This window comes from Trachemys scripta, chromosome 1 (genome assembly GCF_013100865.1).
Source record: "Trachemys scripta elegans isolate TJP31775 chromosome 1, CAS_Tse_1.0, whole genome shotgun sequence".
Taxonomy (NCBI): domain Eukaryota; kingdom Metazoa; phylum Chordata; order Testudines; family Emydidae; genus Trachemys; species Trachemys scripta.
The window spans coordinates 109,819,102-109,830,505 of record NC_048298.1 but is presented as its reverse complement, the minus strand read 5'-3'; the positions used below and the strand labels follow the sequence as shown (position 1 = coordinate 109,830,505).

The 11,404-nt window shown below is 42.8% G+C and overlaps 1 protein-coding gene across 6 annotated transcripts in view; it reads left to right on the top strand.

Moving 5' to 3' along the window:
* Nucleotides 1-607: 607 nt before the first annotated feature.
* The window catches only part of LOC117882842 (aldo-keto reductase family 1 member C1 homolog), a 29,153-nt gene continuing 18,356 nt past the window's right edge, over nucleotides 608-11,404 (top strand). The window contains exons 1-4 of one of the 6 annotated variants that reach the window (XM_034781685.1): nucleotides 608-948; nucleotides 5,156-5,323; nucleotides 6,659-6,833; nucleotides 9,148-9,225. In XM_034781685.1, coding sequence (XP_034637576.1) covers nucleotides 896-948; nucleotides 5,156-5,323; nucleotides 6,659-6,833; nucleotides 9,148-9,225 — 474 coding nt within the window. In that variant the 5' untranslated portion in view covers nucleotides 608-895. The remainder of the gene's footprint in view (nucleotides 949-5,155; nucleotides 5,324-6,658; nucleotides 6,834-9,147; nucleotides 9,226-11,404) is intronic. The other 5 variants (XM_034781707.1, XR_004647124.1, XM_034781694.1 and 2 more) reach the window with 5 other exon arrangements.

Here is an 11,404-nt window from a genome sequence, read left to right as displayed (position 1 = left end):
GTATAGTAAAAAGGATCCTTTCACTATTCCTGATTTTTTTTTCTTCCACATAATAAAGAATCAGACCCACATTTCTTCTCCTTGTTGCATTACTGGAGTTATTCCAAGAAGAACACACTGCTCTGGGAGCCCAGCGCATACTGGTGATGTTGAACTCCACACTGTACATTTTAAATAGAAATTCAGAACAACTTCTCTATCATGGTTCTAGCTTATTGGGAAGGAATGAAGGTCTCTTTGTAATGCAGTTATTGAGTCTTGTTTCTGATTTTGATAAAAGTTTCTTATCTATATTCCCTGAGCCAGTAGATCAGGGCCGCTCAAATTTGTAATTCATAGGAGCAATTAAACAGTAGGCAATTCTCTTGTACTATTTTCAGATAATATAATTTTTAGTTGCTTCTTCTGAGTGTGAAAATTTAGTAACATATGTAATAAGTGTTAGTTCTAAAATGCTTTGTTAGAGGTTATATCACTTTTCCTAATTATATTTTTCTGGAAATGCTTTGCCCCCATTGTAGAGTGACTGTGAATTTGAAGGGAGATCTTTTGTACGCTTTTCTTCTATGTCACATGGAAGCAGTATTAAGTCAATAAAGTTTGAGGAAAGAGTCCGATCTTTGAACCTGTTGATAATGATAGTGGGTTTTCTGAGAGCTTTGTCATTTTGCATTTATACTTTTTTTCCCCCTTTATGCCTGATGCACCAAACTTGGCTCCTCCTTTTAGTACACATCATAGAAAAATACAATTAAAATAGAAATTCATACTGTGTTTTCTTTCTGAAGCTCTCGCTGGCCCCTACAGCAGTGCTGCAAAATTTCAGCGTTCAGAAAAGAATCGAGGAAATACTGTAAAGAGATGGAGTTTGACAGCAACCACTGTATTAAGATGAATGATGGGAACAAAATTCCTGCACTGGGATTTGGTACCTATTCCCCTGATGCAGTAAGTAAATCTTTCGTGGATTTCTTTGTCCTTAACCTATTGATTAACATTGCTGGGCACTGCTATAACTATTGCCTGTATCAGTCCAGAAAGAGCTGCAAGATGAGATCCCTGTATATCTAGTTTATAAAACTAGTGACAATGTCTGAAAAGTGCTTTGGGGGGTTGAGTGAAAGATGATGCCTGTATATAAGTGTAAGAATATCATCATTCTGTAAGAAATGGTTTTTGTTTTTTATTATTTGAGTATTATTTGAGTGAATCTCATGCTGATTCATGACTCCTTGACCTAGCTTTGCCAAAACACCTGATGGATAGCAACCCCAACCATTCACACCTTGAACCCCCACATGCATCTGTCAATCCACCTCTGTCCTGACCTCCAGCACCCAGCTAGTCTAGTCCAGAGCCACTATATAACTACCCATGCAACTTTACCCTGACCTACAGCACTCCCTTTTCCAGTTTTCGGCCCGTATGTCTCTGCCAATGCATTTTGGTCCCAACCTGAGCTAAATGGAAACCAATTTCCTTTAAAGAGAAGTTAGTTATATTTAGCCCTTGTAGTGCTGCTCACTGAATTACACTGAGGGAAGGAAAATGAGTATATTTCCTTTTTTCTCCCTTCTCAACAGTCCGGTTCCCTGCTGATCCCAGTGTGGAGGGGGCTGGTCTAGTGGTCAGAGCAGGGGACTTGGAGTCAGAAGATCTGATTCTGCCTCTGAGTCACTTATGTAACCTTTGGTTCTCTTACTTGCCTTTTGTGTTTCCCCAGTTTTGTAAAATTCTGATAATACCTGTCAAGTATCCGAAGAAGTGAGGTTTTTACCCACGAAAAAGCTTATGCCCAAATAAATCTCTTAGTCTTTAAGGTGCCACCAGACTTCTTGTTGTTTTGATAATACCTGAATTACCTCACTGGGTTTAGCTCATAAGGATAACATTTTCAAAAGCACATAAAAGACGTAGAAGCCTATGTCTCAGTGAAAGGCACTTGGAAATGGCACTGATTTTGAAGATTTTACTCTAAGAGTTTGTAAAATTGCACTGGGATTTTCAGATGGAAGGTGCTAAAATGTGCAATTTATTACATTTTTTTTAAAGTCTTTACTTATTTTTCGCTCCTTATTCCTATCCATGACTTGGGGAGAATTAAGCCTGACTAAATACTGTGTTTAAAAAAAAAAAAAAAAAAAAAGGAAGGAAGGGCCCCTCTGAAGAGGACAGCTGCACGTGGATCTTTTTCCTTCTACCTGGTATGTAGAAGCCTTGTGGCACCATGACAAGTTTATTGTCCTAGGAATAAAGGTGAAGCATAGACATTTTCTGTAGAGCTCAGTGACTCAGCTCTCTCCAGTGAGTCCTTCTAGTCTTCTAATCAGCAGGACTGATCTGATCTCTCTTCTCTTCCTTCTTCTCCTCCTCCTCCCCGAAAAGACCATCTCCTAAAATATGACTTTCCTACACACTACAATCTGTGTCAACTGCAGCTATTCACTCAGGCCTGGTTCTCAGTTATACTAAGGCTCCTTAGGACCTCCGCGCTGAAGTGGGTGTAATTTAAGGCCCCATCACACTGCCAGCAGAGGTGATACGTGCGATTTGAAAACCGTCGCCTGCTTCCTGCCAGAAGCGGGCAGATTGGAAGCTGGTGGGAGCCGCCTGGCCAGCTCAAGCCCTTGGCTGTCCGCAGTGTCTGGCTGCCCGGCAGCCCTCCCTGCCCTTCTCCCTGAGCCGGGACACCTATGCATAGCCAGGGGCTCCCCAGGCAGGGAGGGTGGCACAGGTCTGAGCTGCTCTCCCAAAGGAGCCCAGCTGCCATGAGATACTCTTCAGGGTGTTCGCTCACTGCTGCCCTGGTGCTCCTGGCTCTGTTGCTTTTCCTCAGCCCAGAGGCGACATGTGGGTCGATCCGATGCAACCCCTCCCCCAAAAAATTTAAATTGTGCCCACCCACCATCAAGAGTTATGCATCATCTCTGACTGCCAGAGTGATGTAAAGGGTGTGACGTTGCACTCCATATGTTTTATGGAAATATGCTTATGAGTGTGAATATGATGTAACTGGAATATGCTTTATGCAAAAGTTCTCTTGTAAGGTATCATAACAAAGGTTATAACCTACTGAATATATTCCTCCTATTTGTATGCATGTAGCATTCCTGCATCTATCTCAAGCTAGACATATGAAGTATAACTCTGAGGTCCTATTGTAATTACGCAAAGTGTGGGCCATTAATAGTGGTTTAGAATCTTGATGGCTCCCATTGACCAGAAAAAATCAGTTGTACAGGCCCTTAGTTACTTGAAAGCCTTCCTGTGTACATGTGGGCCAGCCCATGGGGAATGGAGACTGCGGGGTCTTACAGTGACATGTGACCGTGTCACCTGATAATGAAATCCATCTCAAATCTGATACTTTTCTATTTAGAAGGAGGGGTGGGGACCCAGAGAGACAAAATATTCCCACCTTGTGCCAAAGCTATAAAAGGAGGTGGAGCAGGACAAGGGGGGGGGGGGGCAGTCATGACAAAACCCCTGATTACCACCTAAGATGTCTGCTGGAACTAACAAGGACTCTACCAGGGGAAAGGATTGGGCCAAGACTAGGAAAGAGTCTAGTCTGTGAAAGAAGCTTATTGGAACATCTCTGAGGGTGAAATATTACCTGTAATCAGTTTCTTAATGTATTAGGCTTAGACTTTATTTTGCTTGGTGACTTACTTTGTTCTGTCTGTTATTACTTGAAACCACTTAAATCCTACTCTTTATACTTACTAAAATCACTTTTGTTTATTAATAAACCCAGAGTAAGTGATTAATACCTGGGGGAGCAAACAGCTGTGCATATCTCTCTATCAGTGATATACAGGGCGAACAATTTACAAACGTACCCTACACAAGCTTTATACAGAGCAAAACAGATTTATTTGGGGTTTGGATCCAATTAGGAGCTGGGTGTCTGGGTGCTGGAGACAGGTAACCTCCTGAGCTGTTTTTAGTTAAAGTCTGCAGCTTTGGGTCTGTGTTGCAGCAGGCTAGAGTGTCTGGCTCAACAAGGCAGGGTTCTGGAGTCCAAAGCTGGCACGGAAAACGGGCTGAGAGGTAATTTCAGCGTGTCAGGTAACAGTCCCAAGGGGATCTCTGTGACCAAACCTGTCACAAAGGGGCCTTAGTGTAATGAGAATCAGGCCCACTTGTATTTATAAGGCCTGATTCTCCTTTCATACTAGGTTTTACACCACTGTAACTTCATTGATTTCAATGAGAGCAGATTTAGGCCCACAGGCTAGATTTTCTTTGATACTGGGAGAGAAATTGTTCAACAAATCCCTAGCTGAAGCTTGAAAATTAAATTTTAAAAAAGGCAAATGGGAAATCAGAAACCAATTTAGGAACTAGGTTTCTTTGCCCTTCTCTAGTATCCCCAAGAAGTTCATTTGCCCCTCCCTTAGGTCTTGCTTATCTTTTTTTTATCACACCTGATTTCTCTGCTAGGAAGCATGGCTGTTGTCAGATTTTTTTTTAATCATTAATCTCAACAGAGTCAATATGGACCTAGCTGGAAGAAAGCTGAGTCATTGTCAAGAACAAACAGGGGTTCATAAAATCATAGTTCTCACCAAACAGTCTAATAGCTGCCTTTGTTACAAATACTCATGAAAGGAATGTGGTCCCGCCAAACCAAGAGTTCAAAACCATAAATCAGTTTTGGCAAAATCATAAGTTTGACTTACAAATCATGAGATTTTATTTTTAAATAAATAGGCAATAGCTCAGCCAGACTGGCGGTTCTAATCCATAGTGAATGTTGATCTTTGATTCCTACAGCTCCTGCTCTCCGGGTCCTGTACTTTGAATCTTGTAAAAAGGAAAGCTGAAATAATGGGCCTGATTCTCTGTTGCCCTGAATTTTAAGGAGTCATTTACTCCTGTGCACAGTGAGAGCAAAAAATACCTGCTATATCTGAATAGTAGCTTTTTACATCTACGTTCCATTTACTTTGCTGTGGTGTAAATGATAACATAAGATGCAGAGCAACAAAGGATCGGGCCCAGAATCCTGGAATTTCCTTTAAGGTAAATTCAAAATTCTAAATGTGCCACTTTACTTTGAAGTCTTTCTGATGGTGATCAAAGCTCTAGGTGACTGACATACCATATCCCTAATCCCGAGAGATTGACACTACACCTTCTTAACCGGTAGGTTCAAAAAAGTAAATGTGAGGAGGCTACAAAGGTGGCTATTGAAGTTGGCTTCCGCCATATTGATGGAGCCTTTGTATATGGGACTGAGGAGGAGGTTGGGCGAGCCATTCACGAGAAGATTGCAGATGGAACAGTCAAAAGAGAGGACATATTTTACACAGGAAAGGTAAGTGGGTTTTGTTTTAACACAAGTATTTTTACCCTACTGCTTCCTGTGCTAATTTTTTCTAATTTATGAAGAATGGTGTAACCTACTCAAGGCCAGCATTGAAAGGATTCCCTTTAGGGGAGTATTATTCACAGACATGGGAAATTGCTTTCTATACAAAGTTACAGGTTTGAGCACCAGGCTCATCTCTACATGTGTGAAAGCGAAGCTAAAAGGCCTCTTCATGCCCCTCAAAGTACAGATAACCAGACAGAACATTTTATTTTATTTAGCCACAAAGAGCCTTTCTAAGCTTCCTGTGCACAATGGTGACTCTGCTTGAAAGTGTAGATTTCTTTTGAAAAGTGATTGTGTAAAAATGGCACCTTCTTATTCAATCAACCCGTTCCCTGTGTGCATTCACAGTCCTATCTGTGTTTTCAATGGAAGAAAAAATAAGCTGTCACTCCTTTCAGCTCTATCGAAACAACATGGCTAAGGGAGAGTCAGGTGGATTTTATTCCTCCTCGGGTCTCATCAACAACATTGTTTACTAATTTCCAATCAATTACACTTCCACAAACCAATTAAAAGCAAGGGATTATCACTGAGAGCAAGATTTTTAGACATTGGGGTTGCAAAGGTGTCACTGAGAGTATAATTGGTTCTCCAGCATCTTTATTTCTGGAGGTGATGGACAAGAAACAAAGAACCCAGCTTGATCCAGATTGAGTTTGTGGAGCTGTCAGTTGGAAAAGCATCCTTTTACTTGTAAATGGGGCACATTTGTATTGAATCACTGAGAGTCAATATTTAACACCAAAATCTCATTTTTACAGAGTCACTTTTCAGAGTAGAACCACATAGTAAATGGAGAACTGATGGCAAAAAAAGGAGAAAGGGGTTCTTGGGGTGGGATTCTTTCCACATTAGAACTGACATCTTGTTAGAAATGGCATTTGTATGAACTCCCATCTCCTGGTTCCCAGAGACAGACCAGAATTGTGTACAGAACTCAGTCATGTACCAAGGGACATCTTCCATTCCATTCTTCTAAGGGCCATCTAAGTAAGTCAGATAACAGAGTGACACCTAATAACCAAGGAGAACAAATTTAGCCAGAAAGATTTTAACCCTGAGAGTGGCCTCACATAGGGTTCCTGTACTGAGCAAGTGCATTTCTCACAACCTGGCTGTATTTCAGGCCCTAATCCTGCTTCTTCAGGAAACATTTGCGTCTCACTCTCATGTGCAGCTTTGCACACAATCACCTCATAACACAACCCTTCTGCCAAAAAAGTAAAGCCAGTGGTATGCCATGAATAAGACAATTTAGAAAAGTGTTTTTTACAGAAAGAAGAGAAAAAAGAGAACTTCTTCAGAAAGAACAGTTGTTTTTGAATCATTACAGCTTGGGAGTACCTTTCACCGTCCTGAACTTGTCCGAAACTGTCTGGAACAATCGCTGAAGAAACTTAAGTTTGACTATCTTGATCTCTTCATTATCCATATCCCTGTGTCTCTAAAGGTAAACATTTATTTAAAAAATATACACAGGAAAAAAATGTTTGGTAGTATATCCATGGGCCAGAGCAGAGCTGTTTTTAAAAAAAGACCCGTAGTCCATTTAGTCATATGTCCAGCCTACAAAAGTAGCCTATGATGGGTGCTCAAGGGGAAGGCAAAAGACCAAAAAAAAAATTAATACATGAGGCACACTCTATAATGCACAAATTTTTGGGGGGGAAACTCATAGTGTGTCATTTGCAGTCGATGTGTAATCATGTAGGTTAAAAGCAACAGAAGGTCCTGTGGCACCTTTGAGACTAACAGAAGTATAGGGAGCATAAGCTATTGTGTGGCCAGAGTTGGCATCGAGGTTTGGGTATCAAAACTACGATACCCACACAAGGAAATAAAGAAACAAATCAACAGAGCCAGACGTGTACCCAGAAGCCGCCTGCTACAAGACAGGCCCAGAAGAGAAACCAACAGAACTCCACTGGCCATCACCTACAGTCCTCAGCTTAAACCTCTCCAACGCATCATCAGTGATCTACAACCCATCCTGGACAATGATCCCTCACTTTCACAGACCTTGGGAGGCAGGCCAATCCTCGCCCACAGACAACCTGCCAACCTTAAGCATATTCTCACCAGCAACCACGCACCGCACCATAACAACTCTACTCAGGAACCAACCCATGCAACAAACCTCGATGCCAACTCTGCCCACATATCTACACCAGCAACACCATCACAGGCCCTAACCAGATCAGCTACAACATCACCGGCTCATTCACCTGCACGTCCACCAATGTTATATATGCCATCATATGCCAGCAATGCCCCTCTGCTATGTACATTGGCCAAACTGGACAGTCACTACGCAAGAGGATAAATGGACACAAGTCAGATATCAGGAATGGCAATAAACAAAAACCTGTAGGAGAACACTTCAACCGCCCTGGCCACACAATAGCAGATTGTGGTAGGTAGCCATCTTACAGCAAAAAAACTTCAGGACCAGACTCCAAAGAGAAACTGCTGAGCTCCAGTTCATTTGCAAATTTGACACCATCAGATCAGGATTAAACAAAGACTGTGAATGGCTATCCAACTACAGAAGCAGTTTCTCCTCCCTTGGTGTTCACACCTCAACTGCTAGCAGAGCACCTCACCCTCCCTGACTGAACTAACCTCGTTATCTCCACACTGATTTATACCTGCCTCTGGAGATTTCCATTACTTGCATCTGAAGAAGTGAGGTTCTTACCCACGAAAGCTTGTGCTCCCAATACTTCTGTTAGTCTCAAAGGTGCCACAGGACCTTCTGTTGCTTTTTACAGATTCAGACGAACACGGCTACCCCTCTGATACTTGACATGTAGGTTAACAGTCTTATGCTTTTAATCCTTGCTATTAAAATATCATATGCTACCTGGGTTCACTCTATGCCACTAAATATATCTATATCTTAGTGCACTGGCAAATTTACAAACTGTCTGGAAAACTCTTTAAATTCAAATAAACACATAATGATCAAAAGCTAACTAGTTACTCTGGAAATTCACCAGTAATCTATAAAACTAATCTGAGGTTACTGTGAAGCTTCTTTCTCTTTGTCAATGAAGATGTCATTTTGTGTGACACCATATCATGATTTATCTGTACTATCTCTAGGCCCTAATTGCTTTCCACATACATGCTTTGTTTTCATGGCGTATAAACACGATTTCTTATGAAAATAGTGTTTCGCTGAGCTAATTAATTTTCCAGTATTAACATTTATTGTCTTACTTACTCAAAATTATTTCTAGGCATCTAGGGTGAAATTTACTCATGGAACACAAGGTATGCTATATATTTCAGTCATATATAGGCCTTTTACTCAAAAGTGATGTGTAGCTAAATTCTCTAGCTCAGTTTGACAATTTACAGTGGCTGCTCTGCCTCTAGAGAAGTAGAAAATTCAGTTCAGTTCAAGGTAGTTTTAATTCAGATGATATCAGTTTTGTTCTGGTGCTGCTGGAGTCTTCCATTAGGGACTTAAAAGAAAGGGAATTGATAAGATAAGATAACTCTTAGGTGTTACTGGTAGGAAAATTCTTGGTGACTGGGCAATGATCCAGCTCTCAGTCTCTCATCCAAATGTTTTTAGCTTGTGGGAATCCAAATGGTTTAGATAAAACCATTCTATTATTTTTACCAGCTTTAGTGTTCGACACTTCCCTCCTTCCCCACTCCTCCTGGTTACAACTCCTTCCTTGGCCACAAAATAATTAAAATCCACTTGTGTAAAAAACATCACGACCAAGGGAGATTTTCCTTTTGTTTTTAAGCCTGGGCCAGATTTATCACCAATGGATGAAAATGGAAAACTCATTTTCGATATTGTAGATCTGCGTCAAACTTGGGAGGTGAGTGACATGAATAACAGTGTTAATTAAGAGCCCATACAGTTTCCTTAGGCAGCCAGCTGACTGTTACCCAGAAAGTGTTCAGAGTTCTGTTTTTTAGTCATATGACCTTTTTAGAGAGCTAGGGAGAATGTAATTGTTATGTATGTGGGAGGCTGGGATTTTGAGTAAGATATGTTCTTGAACTGCCTATTGATAAAGTGCAGATTCACACCAGCAAGTAACTATAAACAAACGGCACCTTCACACTTAACAGATCTGACCCTTGTGTGTATTGAGCATCATTGCTGCCAGCTTTAGTGACCAAAATAAGTTTAAGCTGCTTTTTGCTCCAGTTAGCCCAGCAGCACAAACCAGCGATGCTCCTTCTTGTGAATCATCAACAGATTTTCTTACTAAAACCAAATCAGTGACACCTGTGTTAAGAAAATGATGTTGCTCAAGTGTCACTGAGGGTATAATCTGAAGACATTGGGGCTGCAGAGGTGTAATTGAACTGTTCTTATTAGTGATGATGCGCAAGTTGGAAAAAGTCTAACTCAATTGTCAGACTTCAGCCAGGTCTGCATACAGTTTTCATCCCACTTTAACTATTTCATTTAGGGGTGTGATTTTTTTTTTAAACAAAATAGTTGAATTGGTGCAACCCCTAGAGTGAAGGCAGTTTTACTAGTACAGTGGTACCTTGCACTGGGGTATTTTATTCCCCTAAATTTAAGGGAATAAACTATACCACTATAGGCTCCTTTTATAGCAGCATGACTGTACCCACTGTGATAAATTATATCTTTCTGGCCCTCCCCTGGGGCAAGAAGGGGCATCTCTCTTGTCTCAAATATCCTTTTCTGGACAATTACAATACTATAGATCTGGCTCAAAGTGCGGAGTATGGCCCTCTGCCTGCACCTGATAGACAGCCTGTTCCCTTCTAGGGGTATAAAATAGTCCAAATGAAGAAAAGGGCACACTAATTCTGCAGCCCTCAAAAAAGGCCAGGTCCCTGCAGTCTCACACAGAGTGAGGATTTACAGTTCCTTGGCAGGAGATCTGGACTTCTTGTCCCCTATGTGCCCAAGCAACCAAGGCAAAGTCCCAGGGCTCGAAAAAGAGAAGTATAGAAAAGCCAGTCCTCTACTTCCTCAGAGGGCCCAGGAGGCAAGTGCGCTTAAGCAATTTCCACAGGAAACAACCCCTGTCCTCTGGGGAGCTCTAGCTCCGCTAACGCCAGAGTCCCGCCCAGATTGAACCAGTATCCTCTCTTTTAAGCACTTGCCATTCGCCAGGCTTGACAAGCCTCATAGGTGTGGTGGATTGTGCCCAGAGAAGCTCTTTAACCCTTTCTGATTGCTGTGGGAGCTGCCCCATCACACTAGGAGAGGTCTACTACATCCGTGTCAGACTGATATAGTTAAAGCAGCACAATAACTGTGCCTAGACCAGACCTTCAATGAGTGTTCAGGGCAGCTAGTTAAGTGAAATATATTTTCAATTGTAAACTGAGCAGATTTGAGGGGGAAATCACTGAGACTCAACAAACATGAAACCTCACATGCCATTTTTACAGAATCACTTTGTAGAGCAGAACCGCACTTTGAGATGCTTTGGCCTTCCCTGGTCTTAGGGCAGGGATATTGTCAGAGACAGATTTGTAGTCTCGGCTTTACATGTGGTGATTTCCACAGAGGAGGGATGAAATATTCTGCCCAAGAGTCAGCCAAGATGAGGACTCCATCAGATCCCTAATTCTTTAGCTAATGCTCTTTGAGTAGCTTGGTGTTGCAACTTATTAGTGGGCCACAGGGCCGGCTCTAGGCACCAGCCCACCAAGCATCTGCTTGGGGCGGCGCCTGGAGGGGGGTGGCGCGGTGGGGTGCTCCGGCCCGAGAGCGGGGCCGCGACTGGGCTCGCCACCCTCCCCGCGGCGTTCCCGCCGCTGGGGAGAACGGAGCCACAGCGGGCTCGCTGCCCTCCCCCCGGCGCTCTGGACGGTCGAGGAGAGCGGGGCCCCAGCCGGGCTCGCCACCCTCCCCTCAGCGCTCTGGCCGCTGGGGGCCCTGCTCCCAGCGCTCTGGCCGCCGGGGAGAGCGGAGAGCCCCAGCTGGGCTCTCCACCCTGCTCCCGGCGCTCTGGCCGCCGGGGAGAATGGAGAGTCCTGGCCGGGCTCTCAGTCCTGCTCCCG